The sequence below is a fragment of the Crocodylus siamensis genome, chromosome 15 (assembly GCF_052110815.1).
Source record: "Crocodylus siamensis isolate JL-2025a chromosome 15, ASM5211081v1, whole genome shotgun sequence".
NCBI classification, from domain to species: Eukaryota; Metazoa; Chordata; order Crocodylia; family Crocodylidae; genus Crocodylus; species Crocodylus siamensis.
This window is the reverse complement of record NC_143409.1, coordinates 39682141-39699174: the sequence shown is the minus strand read 5'-3', so window position 1 is coordinate 39699174 and position 17034 is coordinate 39682141. Positions and strand designations below refer to the sequence as shown.

The 17034-nt window shown below is 43.4% G+C and overlaps 1 protein-coding gene across 2 annotated transcripts in view; it reads right to left on the bottom strand.

Annotated features, from left to right (window-relative positions):
- Positions 1-17034, bottom strand: part of ALPK3 (alpha kinase 3) — a 58031-nt gene that overhangs the window by 40112 nt on the left and 885 nt on the right. The window contains exon 2 of one of the 2 annotated variants that reach the window (XM_090030171.1): positions 1978-2016. The exons of the other annotated variant lie outside the window; for it this stretch is intronic. Coding sequence (XP_089886297.1) covers positions 1978-2016 — 39 coding nt within the window. The remainder of the gene's footprint in view (positions 1-1977; positions 2017-17034) is intronic. 2 annotated transcript variants of the gene reach the window in all.

The following is a 17034-nucleotide window of genomic DNA, read 5'->3' as shown; positions in this document are numbered from 1 at the left end:
TGGATTCCCTGAGCATGGAGAAAAAATCTGGGGTTGAGATATGGGCCTGAATCAAGCCCCAGAATCAACCTCCAAGCTCTTCCATTTTCTGAAGGGGCTGAATGGGTAAGGAGAAGAGAAGGGGGTGAAGGTAGGAATCCAAGTCTCACAAACTCCCTCTCTGTAAAAGGTCAAAGTAATCCCAAGCTCTAAATACTTACCAACTTGGAGGAGAACACCAGACTCCAGGTCTGTCCCCAAACACCACAGCTTGAGCTCATGCTTCTGTGCACCGTGTTAATGATAACTGGTATGAGGCAGGCTGTTCTCAGGCATCTGGCCCTGGTGAACAGCTCACCGTATCCACATAATAGGTAGGGAAAAGACTACTGAAGTCATTAGGGACCTCAAAGCAAAGGAAACCTTCTACACCCCCCACCCCTCTGCCCCCTTCCACATGACAACGAAGGCAACTTACCATGAGGACCGACATTGGGGCAGAGGGCTGACTGTCTGGTCACTGGGCATTCACCTGGGTTGGGTTCCACCCCAGTCCCAGTAAAGCCCTTTTAGATACGTGGAGATGAAGGTGGAACTTCCCAAGCATCAAACATGTCAGATACCATCGAGTGCCAGTTATGCAGCATCTTTCACAAACCAGTGATTCGCACACTGAAATTTAGGGCTAAGTTCAGGTCTGGTGTAACTCCACCAACATTCATGGATGGCACCAGGGATGAATTTAGCCCTCATGGTACAAATTGTTGAGTCAGACGTGACATGTTGAAGGCTACTGAATGCTGAAGGAAAAGCAGAGCCCCCAAGTTCTGGGTCCAATTCAGACACACAAGATCGGTCAGACAAGGTTTGTCCACATCTTGCTGGGGCCCTTGCAAAGTGGCCATGAGAACCAATGTAATTTTCTACAGAGGAACAAGAACTGCAGTAGTTAGTGGCTTCATTGTAGCAACTTTTTTGTTAGCCATTTCAATTTCAGGTCACTTCCTTGAGTAACTCTTGGAATCTCAGAAAATGCTGCATTTAATCTCTTCCTTATCACTTGGCCACAGCGAAAGTCCAATTGAAGCTCTTCTCCAAGTCAATATATCAGTTTCCTGAGCACTGCTCAGATTTGACATGTGGAGACTGCAGTCCCTATTACCCTTTGGACCTTGCTAAGTCTGCACATTTGTGACAGAAGTAGATAGGGACCAGTGGAGTTCATAATCTGAAGACAGTTAAGAAGAATGAACAAGAGGGTGGCAATTCAGTAGCCTTTTTTAAACATTAAGGAGTGACTTCCAGACTAGGAAAACCTTCAGACCAAGCCAATTTGGAAAACATCTCTTCACCCCCACTCTTGGTGTAGTTTTCCATTCCTTGCCATTTTGATAGCAATTCTGAAGCCTTGGGGTTGCCTGAGAGGGAACTTCTCCTAAGCAGCCCACCCTCTCCTATTTGCCTCTGCAGGGAGGCAGTATTGATTGCAATACAGATTATAACTGAATGCCATGAGTATGGCTACCCTACACTTACCAAATGAAGGGGAATCTGAAGGGGAATCTGGATTGCTGAGGAAGCTGGGGAGGAAAGGAATATAATGGGGGAGGGAGAAAGGAGAACTCTGCTTTGAACAGAGGGGAACTACAAAAGAGATGTGCCCCAAGTTATTGCTTGAAGTTTGTCTTCTATTTTTTAAAGCATGTCCCTGTATGGAAGTCTCTCTTTAACAAGAAGAAACAGCTGGACAATCCTTTTCTCCTTTCTTTCACTGATAAAAAGGAATATTTTTGCACCTCACAACACTATGTGTGACAAACCTCAGTCTGGCTGTTTGCAGCGCAAGCAAGCATTAGAGCTTTAAGCATGCAGAATCACAACATTATGTCAATATAGTTCTTCCTTCAATTAGTACCAAAGCATTAAAGATTAATCATGTCCAAGCTACAGGTCTAGGAAAGGTTCTAGTCAGAGAAGTTTAATGCAACGCAGATTTACCTTCCAGTGCTGAAGGGAGATAATCTGTTGATTGATAAGCTAAGCAGAAACAGCAAACAAAACCATTAGACAGAAAAGCTTGGAGAGGAGCTGAAATAAACAAACCATTACAGAGATGTATTAATGATGAGTCGTTTTGCACAGGTCAGAGTTCCTAGTAAGAGGGCGCAGCTACCTTAGACAGCCTGCCGGGGTAAGCAAGCTGCATTATAAATTGTAACCAAGGGCTGTGAAATAAAACAGTCGTTAACAGCAGAGAGGAAATCTAAGAACATTTTATATCCACCTCGCAAGGTAGGTTTCCAAGAAGCAGCACCTGAGCTGTCCATGCATGATCTGCAGCTTTGTGCACAAAGCAGGCAACTGCACTCCAGACGGCGTTCGCATTAGAATGGCACTTTAGGACACAGGCCCTACTGCTTGCCTCAAGGAGCAAGCCTTCTGCCTGGCTGCCTACTGACAAGCACATGAGTGAGTTAGCTCAAGACCCGGTGTATTTTGCAGGCTGAAGGAATCCCAGGAGGCTAAAAAGCTTCCTTCTTGTACATAACACTCTGCTCCTCAGCTCTGTTTTCTGCTAAGCCACTGAGAGCAGGCTGTCAGCAGGATTTATGAGAGTTTCCATTGTTTGCAGTTCCTCTGCAGTAACATATTACAGACTTAAATGTATTGCTGAACACCATAAATTATAGTGCCTGCACAAGATGTGCAGATGAGTTAGCTAACAATGGCAGGACCTCCTCTTCAAAAGCATTGCCTCTACAGAAGCACACACCTTGCTCTGTGGTCACAGAACCATTTTGGAGCAATAACTGGCCATTGTGGGAGGGGGTACATGCTTTTCCATCAGGTTGAAGGCAAAAGTACCCCACCATCACCAACCATCCTTAAGGACCTCTACCACCAGAGATGCCAAAGAGAAGAGAGTGAGGGATGGTCAGTGTGGGCCAAGGAGATGGTGCACTTGGAGAACAAAAAGGACTGTTCCTAAGTGACTACCTTTTTCTCTCTGACAGCTGCCACTGAGTCCCACAACAGTTGACAGACTCCTGCCAACAGGCAGGCAAGAGGTGAACAGCAATGAACCTTGCCCTCCACATCACAGCCTAAAAGATGTTGGACAGAGAAACACTGTAAGTTCAAACTGCTCCTTTAGCCAAGTTATCCCAAGCTGCTCAGGCACAGGACACTGCAGGCTCACAACATAACTGGGTACAGTCTCTTCACTCCTTCAATAAGCTCAGCCAACCTAGCCTAGCATTCAGATTTTACTCCAGAGGCCACAAATAGTTTCCCGTGTAGTCTAAGGAAATTAACCCTAATCAGTTGCTAATCACTCTTACCATCCAGAGTATGCCACTGTCCCTTCCCAGGAGGCTTGGAGAAAGAGATAAGCAAGCTGTAACAGAGACGATTTGACAAAAACCTCATGCCATTTTGTCTGACCAGAAGTGAGGCATAAATAGGTCCTGAGTATGTGGAATACAGTATACAGCAGGATAGCTATAAGTGCCTGCAATTCAGACCTTGTTGGCTAAGGTAATGGCCTCTAGAAGTCAGACCTTTAGGCAAACAGGCACTCCCAGACTCACAAGGTCCCTCCATGGGTACAGTCAAGGCCAAATTACAGTTCAATAGATAAGTGGGTTCCCAAGCAGGGAGACAAGCTTGAGTTTGCCTTTCAGCAGGGGACAAATGAAGACTGTAGCCCCTTTCCCAGGGACACAGGAAGCAGAGTAATACATCTTAGGTACCATCACAGTGTAAGCTTGAGCAAGCCGACTATTAAAGACAGATTCACCAGCTTGAGCATAATCTAAGGTGGTAAAAAACAACAAAATAATTCAATGCAACAACTTAAAAGCAAAGGAGAGTACAACACTCAGACACAGGCCAAAATCCAATTTCTCCATGGGAAGCCAAGAGGGAAGGACTTATGGGGCCAGAAGGAATGCAAGCCAGAGCGTGCCTGGCTCTGTGGCTCAGCTCTGCTGAGACGTGCCCAACCTGGACATGCCTCCTGCTCAGACGTGCCCAACCCAGACACGTGGTGGGAAAACTGCTCAAGTGGAATTCTCTGTGGCTTTTCTCAAGAGAAACAGATATCAAACATAGTCATGGGGGCAACCTGAGAGTGGCTTTACTGCTGAATTTCTAGATTTGGTGTATGCACGTGGGAGCTGAAAAATGAGCCAGGCTGGAGTGCCTGTTCCCAGGAAGGCAGCGGGAGCAGAGAACACACACTCTTGGAGGCTGTTGTCAAGTTACAAATGATTGCATAAAAAGGAGAATTATGACAGTGAGGCAAAAGGTATAAATTCCAAGGTCTGTGTTGTGTTTGAATTTAATAAATGGGTAAAAAGCACCATTATCATCATTTGTCAGATCTACACTGAACCTGATGGCTTCTTGCTGAGCAAGACACTCTTTCAGAAAGATCTTCGATCTTTATTTAAAGATTTCCAGTAACAAAGTATTCACCATGGCCCTAAGTAAATTGATGCAAATGGTTAATTACTCTCACTTAAAAATGCATCTCTAGGATGAATTCTTCTAGCTTCATCTTCCAGGCACAGGGTTACGTTCTACCTGTCTGCTAAAGTACAGGTCTGTCCAGCTGAAACATGCAATAGCCAGCCAGCAGCCTTCCCATTCACTTAGAGAACAGGTTCTGATAGGGGAGAGTACTGTATGCTGCAAAAAGAAGATGGAAAACCTTACGCTTTCCACTGAGTTTCTGAAATAAAGTCAAGGAGACCTTGGTTGACCCAGTTTGGGCCTTCCAGTCCCTTGTTGCACAGAAACAGGCAGCATGCAACATCTAGTCCTAAAAAAGTAACATAAGAGAGCCTCTGAAAACTGCACCTGCCCAATGTGCCAACATTTCCATTTGTGGAGGTGCTGCCCCTCATCTGCATGGGCAAAATAAGAACCAAAAGACCTCTTCAAATTAAGAGTCTTCTGATGTTGCAAACAACCCCATGGACAGAAATTGGGGATTTTCTTGTTTTTTTAAATATGGCTCAATAAATTCCCTTGTCCCTGGGAGGGTTGTGTCTGCACAAGCCATATACTTCAGGGAGAGTTAACACGGCAACTTGAAAAGATGGTCACTGACCAGAAACACTGGAGCTGCGTTCTCCCCTCCGAAATAACCAGCAATGGAAAAATGTTTCGTATTGGTCCTCTGGAGCACTTGACAGTGCTGTATATGCAGTCAAGTGCCATGGTTTTGCTTGTGGCATTTGCACTGCACATCTTGGGCCTTGGCACGACAGTTCCCCCTAGTCAGAGACTCTCACACTGCTCTCCCAGAGCAGGGTCTGGGCAGACTCCCCGTATGCACTACAGTCATCTGAGGGGAGCAGTCTCACCCAGCAGGGTCAGGACTTTCTATGAACCATCAGTACTTTTGTCCTTCTAGAGCAGTGGTTTTCAGCCTTTTAAGACCCAAGGAACCACTTGTTAGACCCCAGGCGCCCCTTGGAAAATGCCAATTCTTAGCTTTCATTTGTTCTGCGACTACAGAAAAATACTAAAGTGATTCTTCTATTGCAAAGAACTCAGAAAGACCATAACAGGTCAGAATGGTTTTGATATTTTAGATTCTGATATGAAATCTCTAGGTTAATCTTGTGAATCGTGTATAGGTGTTTACACACCTCACATTGCTAATATTGGGTAGCTGTGACACCCTGGTTGAGCATCACTGCTTGAGAATAAGCAACCAATGCACTTTACAGAGGGCTCCAGCTTTAGGTTACACAGAAACAGAGGCAATTGCAAAATAAATTGGCCTTTCCCATTGCAAAATAAAGTGACCCATCCAATAAAGATCTGCTAGCAATGCTCCTTTGCATTAGTAAAAGCATTGCCAACAGATTGAGGCAAATGATTATTCCCCTCTATTCAGCACTGGTGAGGCCACATCTGGAACACTGTGTCCAGTTTTGGGCCCTCCACTACAGAAAGGATTTGGACAAATTGGAGGGAGTCCGGCAGAGGGCAATGAAAATAGTTAGACTCTCTCACTAGGAGGGTGGTGAAGCACTGGAACAGGTTACAAAGAGATGTGGTGGAATCTCCATCCTTGGAGGTTTTTAAGGTCTGACTCAAAAAAAGCCCTGGCTGAAATGATCTAGTTGGGGGTGGTCCTGCTTTGAGCAAGGGAGTGGACTAGATGACCTCCTGAGGGTCCTTCCAACCCTCATTTTCTATGATTCTATGATAAGGAACAGTTAACACTGCTGCCCTAGACCTTCCCTAGTTGTACTTTGTGGTGTTAGTGACTTCACTTGTGACCAGGTTACTTACTGGGAGCTATGGAGGGGAGAGATACCCTCATGGTACTGAAGGGGCAGTGTTCTCTGGAAAGGACCTAATTCTGGAAGGTGCCTCCCTTCTTCGTTCCATTCAAACCACAATGTTAGAGGGGAAACCCAGTGAAACTCATAGTTTTAGAGCAGTGGTTCTCAACTGTGGAGAGGCCAGGTGGAACTGCCCCATGCACCTCTGTTTCAGGGAGGAGTGTTGGGGCTGGGCTGGGAAAGGCTATAGCCAATGTTGGAGCTGGGCAAGGCTGCATCTGAAAGCTTTAGGCTTATCTGGCTGTGCTCTGAGATACATATATATGGAAGGGAGCCCTGACTCTAAAATGTTAAGAACCACTGCTCTTGAGACTATTTATTTCAGCAATTCACAACCCCCCGGCACATCTCTGTGGCTCAGCTGCTTTTGTCTGCAGTCTCCTCTGTACAGCAAGAGCATTTGTTCGCATAGTCCAAGGCTTGGTGTTCATCTGCCTCACCACCATTCTCAAGCTCTACTCACTAAACCATGCTCCTCTCCCCTATCCCTGCTATGGTAACACATGAGAAAGAGTAAGCGTCCATGCTCTGCATGAGAGGAAAGCAAGCCCACCCGAGCTCCAAAGAGCATCCCCTCTCCGCTTCCAAACTACCTGAACACCTTCTTCCTCATCTCTGCTAATAAAAAGGAGTTCAGATCCCACCTTTCAGCTGCTCTGACTCTACCTCACCAGCACAGGTTTTTCAGGCTCACTGGCTGCATCTACATGAGAAGCTACTGAGCAGTAGCTCATTCCTACTTTGCAATTGCACTAGCGGGCACTAACCATGGCATGACACTACTGCACAGTAGCATCAGAAAAAAGTGTGTGGGGACGTTACTGTGGAGTAACACTGGTTACTGCACAGTCATTGAGTACTTGGTTATGCAAATACTAAATGACAGCACAGTAACAACACCATGCTGGTGACATGGCAGTCTGCTGCTCCTGTAGACACAGTTACTCGAGACCAGTTTTCTTGCAGAAGCTGTTGCAGACAGCAGCAGTACCAATGCAGACTGTCCTCAAGGAGTGCACTCATGCCCTGAGCCACCCCCAGATGGAGCTCTGTGGCTGCAAAACATATGTTTCTAAGAACTATGAAGAATTGGAGACAGACCAGGATCTGAAACGGCTTAGAAGGCCAGTTCAAAGGGAAAGTGTTCCTTTGACTTCTTAAACCAGAGGGATTTCCTTGGGAGAGCTGTGAAGGCACTAGAAGAGGCTATTCAGTTGCAAAGTAAATCACCAAAAAATTAAGACATCCCAGAAACCAGATTGCCTGCACAACCTCAATTCCACTGTTGGGATGTCAGCATTATGAGACAGCCTTTAATAACACAGTCACATTGTCTTCCACAGCTATGCCTCCTTCAGGCCACAGCCTGGATCACACCCACAGAAGGTATCAATACAATATTTATTTCTATCCTCAGCATTTGGTGTGTGCAGCCCTTGCTATATTTATTGCACTCTGTGCAACCCCTGCACTGAATATAGAGTAGTGACTACTTGGAGTTTTCAGGGGTTCTTTTCACACCATAATATTTAACCAGCTCAAGTATTAATGAAGTTATTTTCTCTGAACCCTTCACAAGGGGAACAGAGGGTGCCCCACAGAGGTGGATCTTAGGTACAAGGAGGTTTAGGCCAATATTTGAAAACCTTCGCTAAGGGTTTATTTGTATCCAGTGGCTGTACAGGTTTAATCAAGTTTAATCAATTTTATCATGTCCACATAAGGGGACTGTGCCAAGTTTATATTAAATTGGAACAAAACCTAAACTGGGTACCCCAGTAACTGAGTGCCTAACTTGGAAAACTGGCGGCCTAATTATTTTTCGCAGTACTTAGTATTTGATAGAATTGTATACATTATGGGCCCTTTACAGACATATAATCAATCAGTGAAGGAAGGGAGAATCTCCAAATAACTGATGTGAAAAAATGACACAAGAAGGCAAAGTCTCTTGCCTGAGGCTAAACAGCAGGCCACTGGCAGAGGAAGGACTCGAGTCCCGGGAGTCTCCCAACTCTACACTGGGGCAGATCTTCACTTGATGCAAGTCATTTTAGCTCTACTGACTTCAATACCTTAGAGTAGCCAAAGGAATTCCTAGATCCAGTTTTCTAGAGCCCACTGCCTAACTGCAAAGGTGAGAGCATCTGTTACCCACATTCATTTCACTTGCATCCCTGGGTGCTGGGGACTCCTGAACTGGACCTCTATAAAATTACTCCCATGTAATTAGAAGTCAGCTTTGAAATGCTAATTTAAATGCATTAACCAGCCTCACTTGGAGCTCTGTAGCACAAAGGGACTCCATTCTTCTGGGGTGCATTTGGCTGCCTTCATCATCAGACCATCCTTTCTCTCCCAAAATCTCTTGTCTTGTTCAGAAGACACTTTCCAACTTCTGCAACAAATGAGGCAGACAAGAGCTCCCTTTGTAACCTGACTCATGTTCAAAGCACCTGATGTCCTGTGGACTGCAGAGTGCTTTCCTACATTTTAGGAAAGGATTCACTTCTGGGCAGCTATAACACTTGCCAAATTTCACAGCTCTTTTGCAAACAGAGGAGAGAGACCTCTTGACGTCATCTACTTTTTATACAGGAAAGCACTGTCAGCCTGAATGTATGTGTTGGTGCAGTTCCCCAGCTATTTTTCTGAGCACAATCTTTGCATGAAAATGCAACTAATTGTACCTAAATTTCTAAGTCCTCTAGGGCAGATCTTTCAACACTACATCCTCTCATTCCCCCCTAGACATGTTTTCATTCATCTCCCACTTTTTTTTTCAGTATAGTATCAGCAATCTCTATCCTGGTCATGGCTACGTACTGAAACAGACTGAGACATGAGACACATCAGATACTGCTCCATATGTTCAGGTGAACACAATAATGCTGCTTCATGCTAGATCTATGCTGCAGTGCAGACAGAGAGTCATTCAAATTGAGCCAGGGACAGTTTAGTTAAGCAGCCCTGGCTGCACAGATCATTGTAGGTAACAGAAAAATATGCCAGTATGAGCAAGATTTAGAACTTAAAAGCATGTTGTCAATGGGAAAGTCCTAGGTCTACAGCTCAGAAGATCAAGTCGCTGAGAGAGAGGGCAGCTGTGATTCCATTTTCTACGATGGTAGAAGTGGGGAACTCCCTGATGAGCACTTGTAAACTCTCGTGTGTCTCATAGTCTGTTACTGGCACTTTGACATGTGATACTGCTAGGCATTTTTTTACATCCAAACTGGTTTAAGATTTCATTTGAACTTTTCTGCCTCCAAGGTGAACACTATTGGAAAGAGATGCACGGGAGGCACACTGAATCATTTCTCAGTTCTCTGCTGCACAAGAACTACTTTGGGTTTGGTTTGGTTTTTGAATGTAGACCCTCCCTCAATAAGCAATAAAGCCACAGAAACCATGATACTTAGATTGGTCTTAAGATTTGCTTTGCTATCATAAAAAAACTTCCCATTTGTACCAAATGCTTCATGTATTTACAGCTCAAGCAGGCTTACTGCTTCATGAGTAGTAGCAATAATTATCATCATTTTGCTGTACCTTACCTGCAGCTAAGAGTTGTACAAGAGGTATTTCAGCAGCATCACCCTTTCACAAGCAGGAAAATGGAATCTAAGAGGATTCAAGCAGCTTGTGCAAGGTCAAAAAGTCAGTTGTTAGAGCCAAAAGAATAACTGAAACATTTTGCTGCAGCTTTTCATTTCAATATAAAGAGTGGGCAGTGCCTGGTTTGCATCTGACAACTCAAGGCTGTCATAAAAGTTGGAAGCCTTCAAATGGGAAGATAAAACTGGTGTTATCTCAACTACCCTAGCATTGTTCTGAGGAGAGTCTTTACCAATGCATCAGGCTCAGTTATCAATGGTCCAAGTTAACCTGAAAGAGAGCTAGACAAAGTTGTCTCAGAGAAGTCCCAACTGTTGACTGAAGAAACAGCAGATCTCAATGTTTATACTGGCATTAAGGCAGGATGGCATGTCTGCGGCTGCACTGAGAGCAGGTTTTCTAGGCCCAGAATCAGTTACTGAAAAGGGATCAGCATCATGCCACCTAAGAGACAGAGGCCAATGTATTCATCACATCTGTGACTGGTACATGGAAGGTGAGAAAGCATTAATACTTTTCTTCCAGTTCAAGAAAATCTTAGTAATGGGGCCTTCTGCCAATGTGTGGAAGACTCTTGACAGAAAGGTGCACCTGTACAGGAGATGCACATTTGAAAGGGAACTGCTACATGCTATCAGAGGGGAAAAGACTGAGTGTATTCCCTGCCTGAAGGACTGATGTAGATCTTGTGGGCATTTCCAGTTCCAATTCACTGCCTGAAGGACTGATGTAGATCTTGTGGGCATTTCCAGTTCCAACAGTTCCACAGGAGAATCAACATTTACACCTGTTCCAATGTTCAAACATTGCAGACAAAGAAGATGCACAGTGAATTCCACTTGCTGGGCATGTCTACACGAACATTACTGTGCAGTAAGTGGGTTTTAACCTGGCATCTACACATGCAGGCATTACAGGTGCAGTAACACTGTGTGTAGACTGACTTGGGAACAAAGCTGGTCTCAAGTCAGTCCATACACACACTGTTACTGTACAGTGAGGTATCTACATGTGTGTTACTGTGCAACAGTAGCAGATAGAATCATGCAGGTAGCAAATTTATGCCCAAGTTGGCATAAGCCACCATGGTCACTGTGCAGTACGGGCATGCTTGTGTAGATGCATGCCCGTACTGCACAGTAATTTTTGGTTACTTCACAGTAACCTAAATTACTGTGCAGTAACTGTGCACATGTAGATGTGCCCACTGATTCTGAACTAGCACAGGGGTTCTCAGCTTTGCTCTTCATCATTCTGGGTTGCTCTACTTCATTGGGTACTGGAAGACTCTTCCAGGAAAGTGCCTGAAAAGGCAGCTTAGTATTATCATATGTCTCTCAACAGTACTGAGGTACCTCAATTATGGATCAGGGCTTCATTGTGCCAGATCCTGTACAACTATAGAATAAAAAGATAGTCATTGCTCCAAGCAGTTTACAATCTAGTGAATTATGCCAGTGGCCCCTGATCTTCCCTGTGCTAACAGCAACAATATTGAGGTAATGTATTGAGGGCAGCATTGTGTTTTGCTCCCCCAGTCAACCTGAGGTGGAGGTCCTGTAGGCAAGCCACGGGAATGCTTCTGCAGTGACCAGGAGGCCCCCTATCCCTAAGAGACATGAGTGTGGAAATGGGCACGTCTACGTGTGCCTCTACGGTGCCTTTGTTGCTGCGCCATCATTTAGCATTTCCTTTTCGAAGTACTAAATGATGGCTCAGTAACAGTCCGTACTGCACTGTGCACACTGCGCATGGTTATTTTTAGCTGCTACACCGCCGTAGCAACGTGCTATAATGGGAGGGTGTTGCTATGGTGACGCAGATGAAGCATCATGGTTCTTGCCCATGGACACAATGTTGCTGTAGTGGGTTGCTACGGCAATGTCACATCACGTGTAGGTGCGCCCAGTGTGAACAGCAGCTACAGCTTAGTAAACTTTAGCAACCAGGTTTCTGCTGATTTTTTACCCAGCATCAATAAACCAGACCAGAGATCCATATAGCTCTGTATGCCACCCTCACTGCCATTCCCCGCACACCCTCTACCCAGGCCCTAATGGCCGTTGTCTCCAAGACATCTACACAGCCTCCCTCCACCGACTTGCAGAGAATCCTCTGGAGCATTTTTGCCCGTGGATCTATGACAATTTCCTCTACTGCATCCATTCTTTGGCAGCCTATGTGATATTTTCTCTCATAAACTTTCTCTAATGCAAGAAGCCCTAATCATTCCAGTCTCTTCTCATACAGAAGCCTCCAATTATTACCTCATCCATCTCTACTCCCTGTCTAATTCTCTTGTCTCCTTTGAGATAGAGGGATTGACGAAAACTCATCGCAGCATCTCCAGCGGATGAGCTAACACAGAACCGTATATACAGTGGCATTTCCTTTTCATTATCATTTCCTATCCCTTTCATAACAGTTGATTTACTTCTTTTTTTTAACCACCATCATGGTCCTTCCCAGTGAACCTCTGTCCAGGCCATTGCCTGAGTGACTGCAATAGGTTTGGAGCCCAGGAACGTAAATGTAATTCACTTATGCACTGCCAAGAGTTCCACAACGATTCCTTCCATCTGCTATTTTGCTGTTCCCCTGCCCAGTTTTCTTAGGCCCTTCGGAAAAAACTCCTTGATCCCTTCTTGATTTCACAAACCTAAATAACTATGCTATCCATAACCATTGCCACTCCGTTTTCAAGATCATTATGATACATTCTTTAAATATATGACCACATGCTGCTTTTTCCAAAGGACCCCGATTCACAGCTGTGCAGCAAATGAGATCATTGTTTGTAGGACCTCTGCCTTATTGTTGAAGAAATCAACTGGAGCTGAGCTTTGAGCGTATCACGTACTGTGAAAAAATGAATGCACCATAGGCATCTCAAGTCAGGTACCCAAAATCAGTAGACAATTTTGGTCATTATTTCTCTATCTCTGTTTCCCATCTGTAGACAGGAGATAACATTTCGCTTCACAGGATGCAGTGAAGATGAAAATGTATTAATATTTATGAGTTATGCAAAATGATGGTACTCATCACCATGAAAATGAGGAAATGAATAATCCTTTATTCAGAGTAGAGCTTAGAGTATGTACAATAGATAGGGCCCGAGGTCATGCACTGAATGAGGAAAAGAAAAGGAAATTTTCTTTATTTAAAGAAGTATTGCCCACTCAGTGAGCATCCTCTATCCTGCGTATTGAATGTGATAGAAGTCTGTTAGAAATTATACTAAATTATCCTGAAATTAAAGACTATATCATAAGGCCCATGCATAAGGAGGCTGAATTAGGGTTGTACCAGGAGCCTTAATTCTGGTGTATCCCCAACTTTTTAGTGATGAACTGTGTACCCTTCATGTTCTTGTAATTGTTTTGTAATTTGTATATTCAGAAGGTTGACAGTAAGCTATCCCCAGGTCTGTGGGGGTAGCAGTAACTATATACACAATACAACTTCATTATAACAAACTCTGTTGGTAACAAACCTTCACTTTTAACAATACAAACAACAGGAATCAATTTATTCATTACTGTGATACAGAAAACTGACTAACCTATTATAGCAAATGCCCTCTTTTAATTAACTTTCCTCTCAGGCCTGTTGCGGGGTTCATTATAATGAGGATGTACTGCATAAATAGATATAGATACCTATTCTCACATATGTCTTCACAGCCAAAAAAGGTGTGTTTTACAGTATGATAAGTGACATGCATTAGATCTGTCACTGCAAAATCAAGGAACAGCTGTTTTCATCACAAGGCAGTCAGACAAGCTTACCAGTGTATCTGCCCCATAGAGCTGAGTTCACCTAAGCTCACTGGAGTAAAAATTAGAGCCTTGGACTACTAGGATCTCGCAGCAAGGCAGCCAATAGTTATTTCACTATAAAAAACCAAAACAACCAAAAAAAATCTATCCCAAGCATGCAGTTGTTCCAATAAACAACATCACCTACAAAAATCCTTGCCTCTTGGACATTTCCTGGACCATCACGGCTGCATCATTCCAACACTATTCACCACTCACAATAGAAAATCCACAGCTTAATAAAAAAAGAAGAATTTCTCTCATCTCCGGTTTCACAGCCCTGCAGATTGTTTTTAGTCCTTGCTGTGCCTGCTTTTTCCTCAGATCTGAGAAAGAATGCACAGCTTTAAAAGCTTGTCTAAGTGTGTCCCAATCATGCAGTTGTTCCAATCAGATATTACCTACAAAAATCCTTGCCTCTCACATATTTCCTGGCTCATCATGGCTGCAATATCACTCCAGCATTAGGAGGGTATTTCTGAAAGTCCAAATAAGTTGTATCAAATAGTAACAGGTTGTTGTGTGGTTTTAAGAATGGGTTAAACAAACATTTGTCTGGGAGGTCTGGAAAGGGATGATCCTGTCTTGAGCAGGGGATCATACTAAATTACCTCCTGAGGTCCTGCCCTACTTTCCTATGATTTTACGGTCTATGAGCACTTCTTTACCCACTATTGTTTTAATGCTGAATGAAGTTCTATATTACTTCAGTCATGATTTTACTTTATATATGCTCTGTTGGTTTCCTTCTACAAAAAAAGCTAGACAATGCTACCATTGCATTTTTAATTATTATATGTGTTTATTTTGTGCTGAAATAAACATCACATGTCTGTAATTCAAAGACCGCTTCCATACATTTTCCTCCCACATTATAGACACATACTACTTTCCCATTCTCTGGTATCAGCTATTTTTAGTGAGACTGTAAATTTTTGGTAGCAGCTCAGCTGCTTCATTCTTAAATTCTTTCAGAACAACTGGATGTACCATCTGGTCCCAATAGGCTGTTATTCCGAGATTTATTAATTTGTTCCACTCTCTCTTTTTGACACCTTATTCTCTATCACTATCTCTCCTTCACAACCTGCTGAGAACATCTGAGGTAGGTACACCTGCAGAATCCAAGACAGATGCAGTGATAAACATCCTGCTCACTGTTCCCATCTCAACTGCACTTTTCACTCCCTTACAATCAGACATTTGAGTTCACAGCTTCCTGCTTCAGAAACAGAGTGTACTATTCGTTTCATACAGTAAAATGTGATTAATTGGTCAGTAAGATAACTCATTGCTATAGTCTTATTTGTCAGTGCACTGAATCACTGCCAGAGTTTTATTGATTTGTACACAAAATGCTTTGGTTAATTCATCATTTCTTAAAGGATAATTAGTCATTTCTAAATGTAGACACATAATAAATAACAGTAGAATTTTCTCCTGATAATCACTTGTCCCCCACAGCACCTCTTAAGCCACCTGATGCTTACAAAACATTGGATACTTTTGAGCTTTTACTAGCTCAACAAGACACAGACAATCAACCATTCCATAATGAGGAATTATCTTCTCCTTTGGTGACAAAAGCACATAAGGGTCCAACACAAAACTCGTAAACCATCTACTTTACTGTCATAACTACATATTTTTAGATAACAAATGCTCCAAATTTCTGTAACAAGAAATTCTACATTAAGCAGTTATCTATGTCATCATCATACAATTCTCAAATAAGCCAGAGTGCATATAATCTGCCCTTGACATTTCTGTAGTTTTTTCATTATACACATAAAATATCTCTCTTTATGTTGCTTCTGTATGCATGCAAAATACACCTCATGAAGAATTCCTGAAAATTAGTCATTCATGGATTATTAATCACCATTACCAAGCCCTCTGGATAGATGAATTACCCAGATTTTACCAACTGCCCTTCAAACTGGCTTCACCTTTTAAAGTTCAAACTGTTTGTTTGCGCCTGTGACACAAAGTAAACAATTCTTTTCTCTCCTATGTTTGCTAACTCTACTGAGGACTGCAAAGGCTTCAGGTTGCTACGATGTCACTGAATGCATAATTTCTCCTGTGCGATATTTATTACTGGTGTTGATGCAAGAAAAACAGAGAACCCAGTTCCAATCCCAGAGGCCAGGCTGAGTCAGCAAGGCCATCATATTTTTTCACCCTTAAGTAGGGCAAATTTCACACTGAGTCACTGAGAGAGAAATGATCAGAAGTTCATGATGTTTATCAAAGTCATTCTTCTGACAAGAACCACACTTTAGGAAGTGATGATTTCTTACTATCTATTTGCCATCTATCACCCAGTATCAAAACACCCATTTTAGGTGGGTCAAGCAACGACTGCAAACCCATTATATGATACTGCAAACTCATCTACATGAGACGCTAGAAGCGCAGCAGAGTACTTTTACTGCACATTAGCACAGCAGGCAAAAACTGTGCAGAATTAGTCTACTGAGCATTAGCATCATAAAAAAATGTGCTGGCACTACTGTGCAGTACTGCCGACTACAGCACATTAAGTTAATGTCTGTTATTACAGGTACTAAATGTAATGAGATGTAATTATGGTGCATTAATGCATGTGTAGATGTGCCCGCTCACATTCTAAAACTGTTTTATGCTGCTGAAGAAAATACAGCACAGAGGCAGCTTTGGTCACACTGAATGATGATCTCCTCCATTGCGCACCATGATTGAACATATCCACAGCACTGGAAACTGCTGGTGATCGTGGATTACTAAGTAGCCTTAAAGATTTTGTAGGATATATGGACCACGGAGCTCTCCACAAGGTGGGCCTTAGCAGCATGAGAAACCACTGCTGCTTCATAAAAGCCTTAGAGGAAACCTGCACTTCCTAGGGCTTCCAGAGAGCTGGCGACAGAGCTTTGTTCCAGATACAAATGCAAGACTTCCACCTTGGCAGCCTCCTGCCAGCAATCAATTCTCAGCACCATACACCCGTTACACCCCTCCCTACTTTGAGATGTGGGGAAGGGAGCAGCCTCCAGCCACTTTTTCTCTTCTCAGGACAGGCATGGATACTGTGAGATCATGTAGGATTTAGGCTGTGGACAGACCTAATTTTCAGCTGCTTTAAAAGGAGAGGAGGGAGCAGATGCCAGGGAGTGAGCATCAGCTGCTTGCTTGGTTGTAACCGTTACCTCTCCATGCTCTTGTGGAGCTAGAAGTGAGCTAAATTGCAGGAATTTTCACCCAGAACA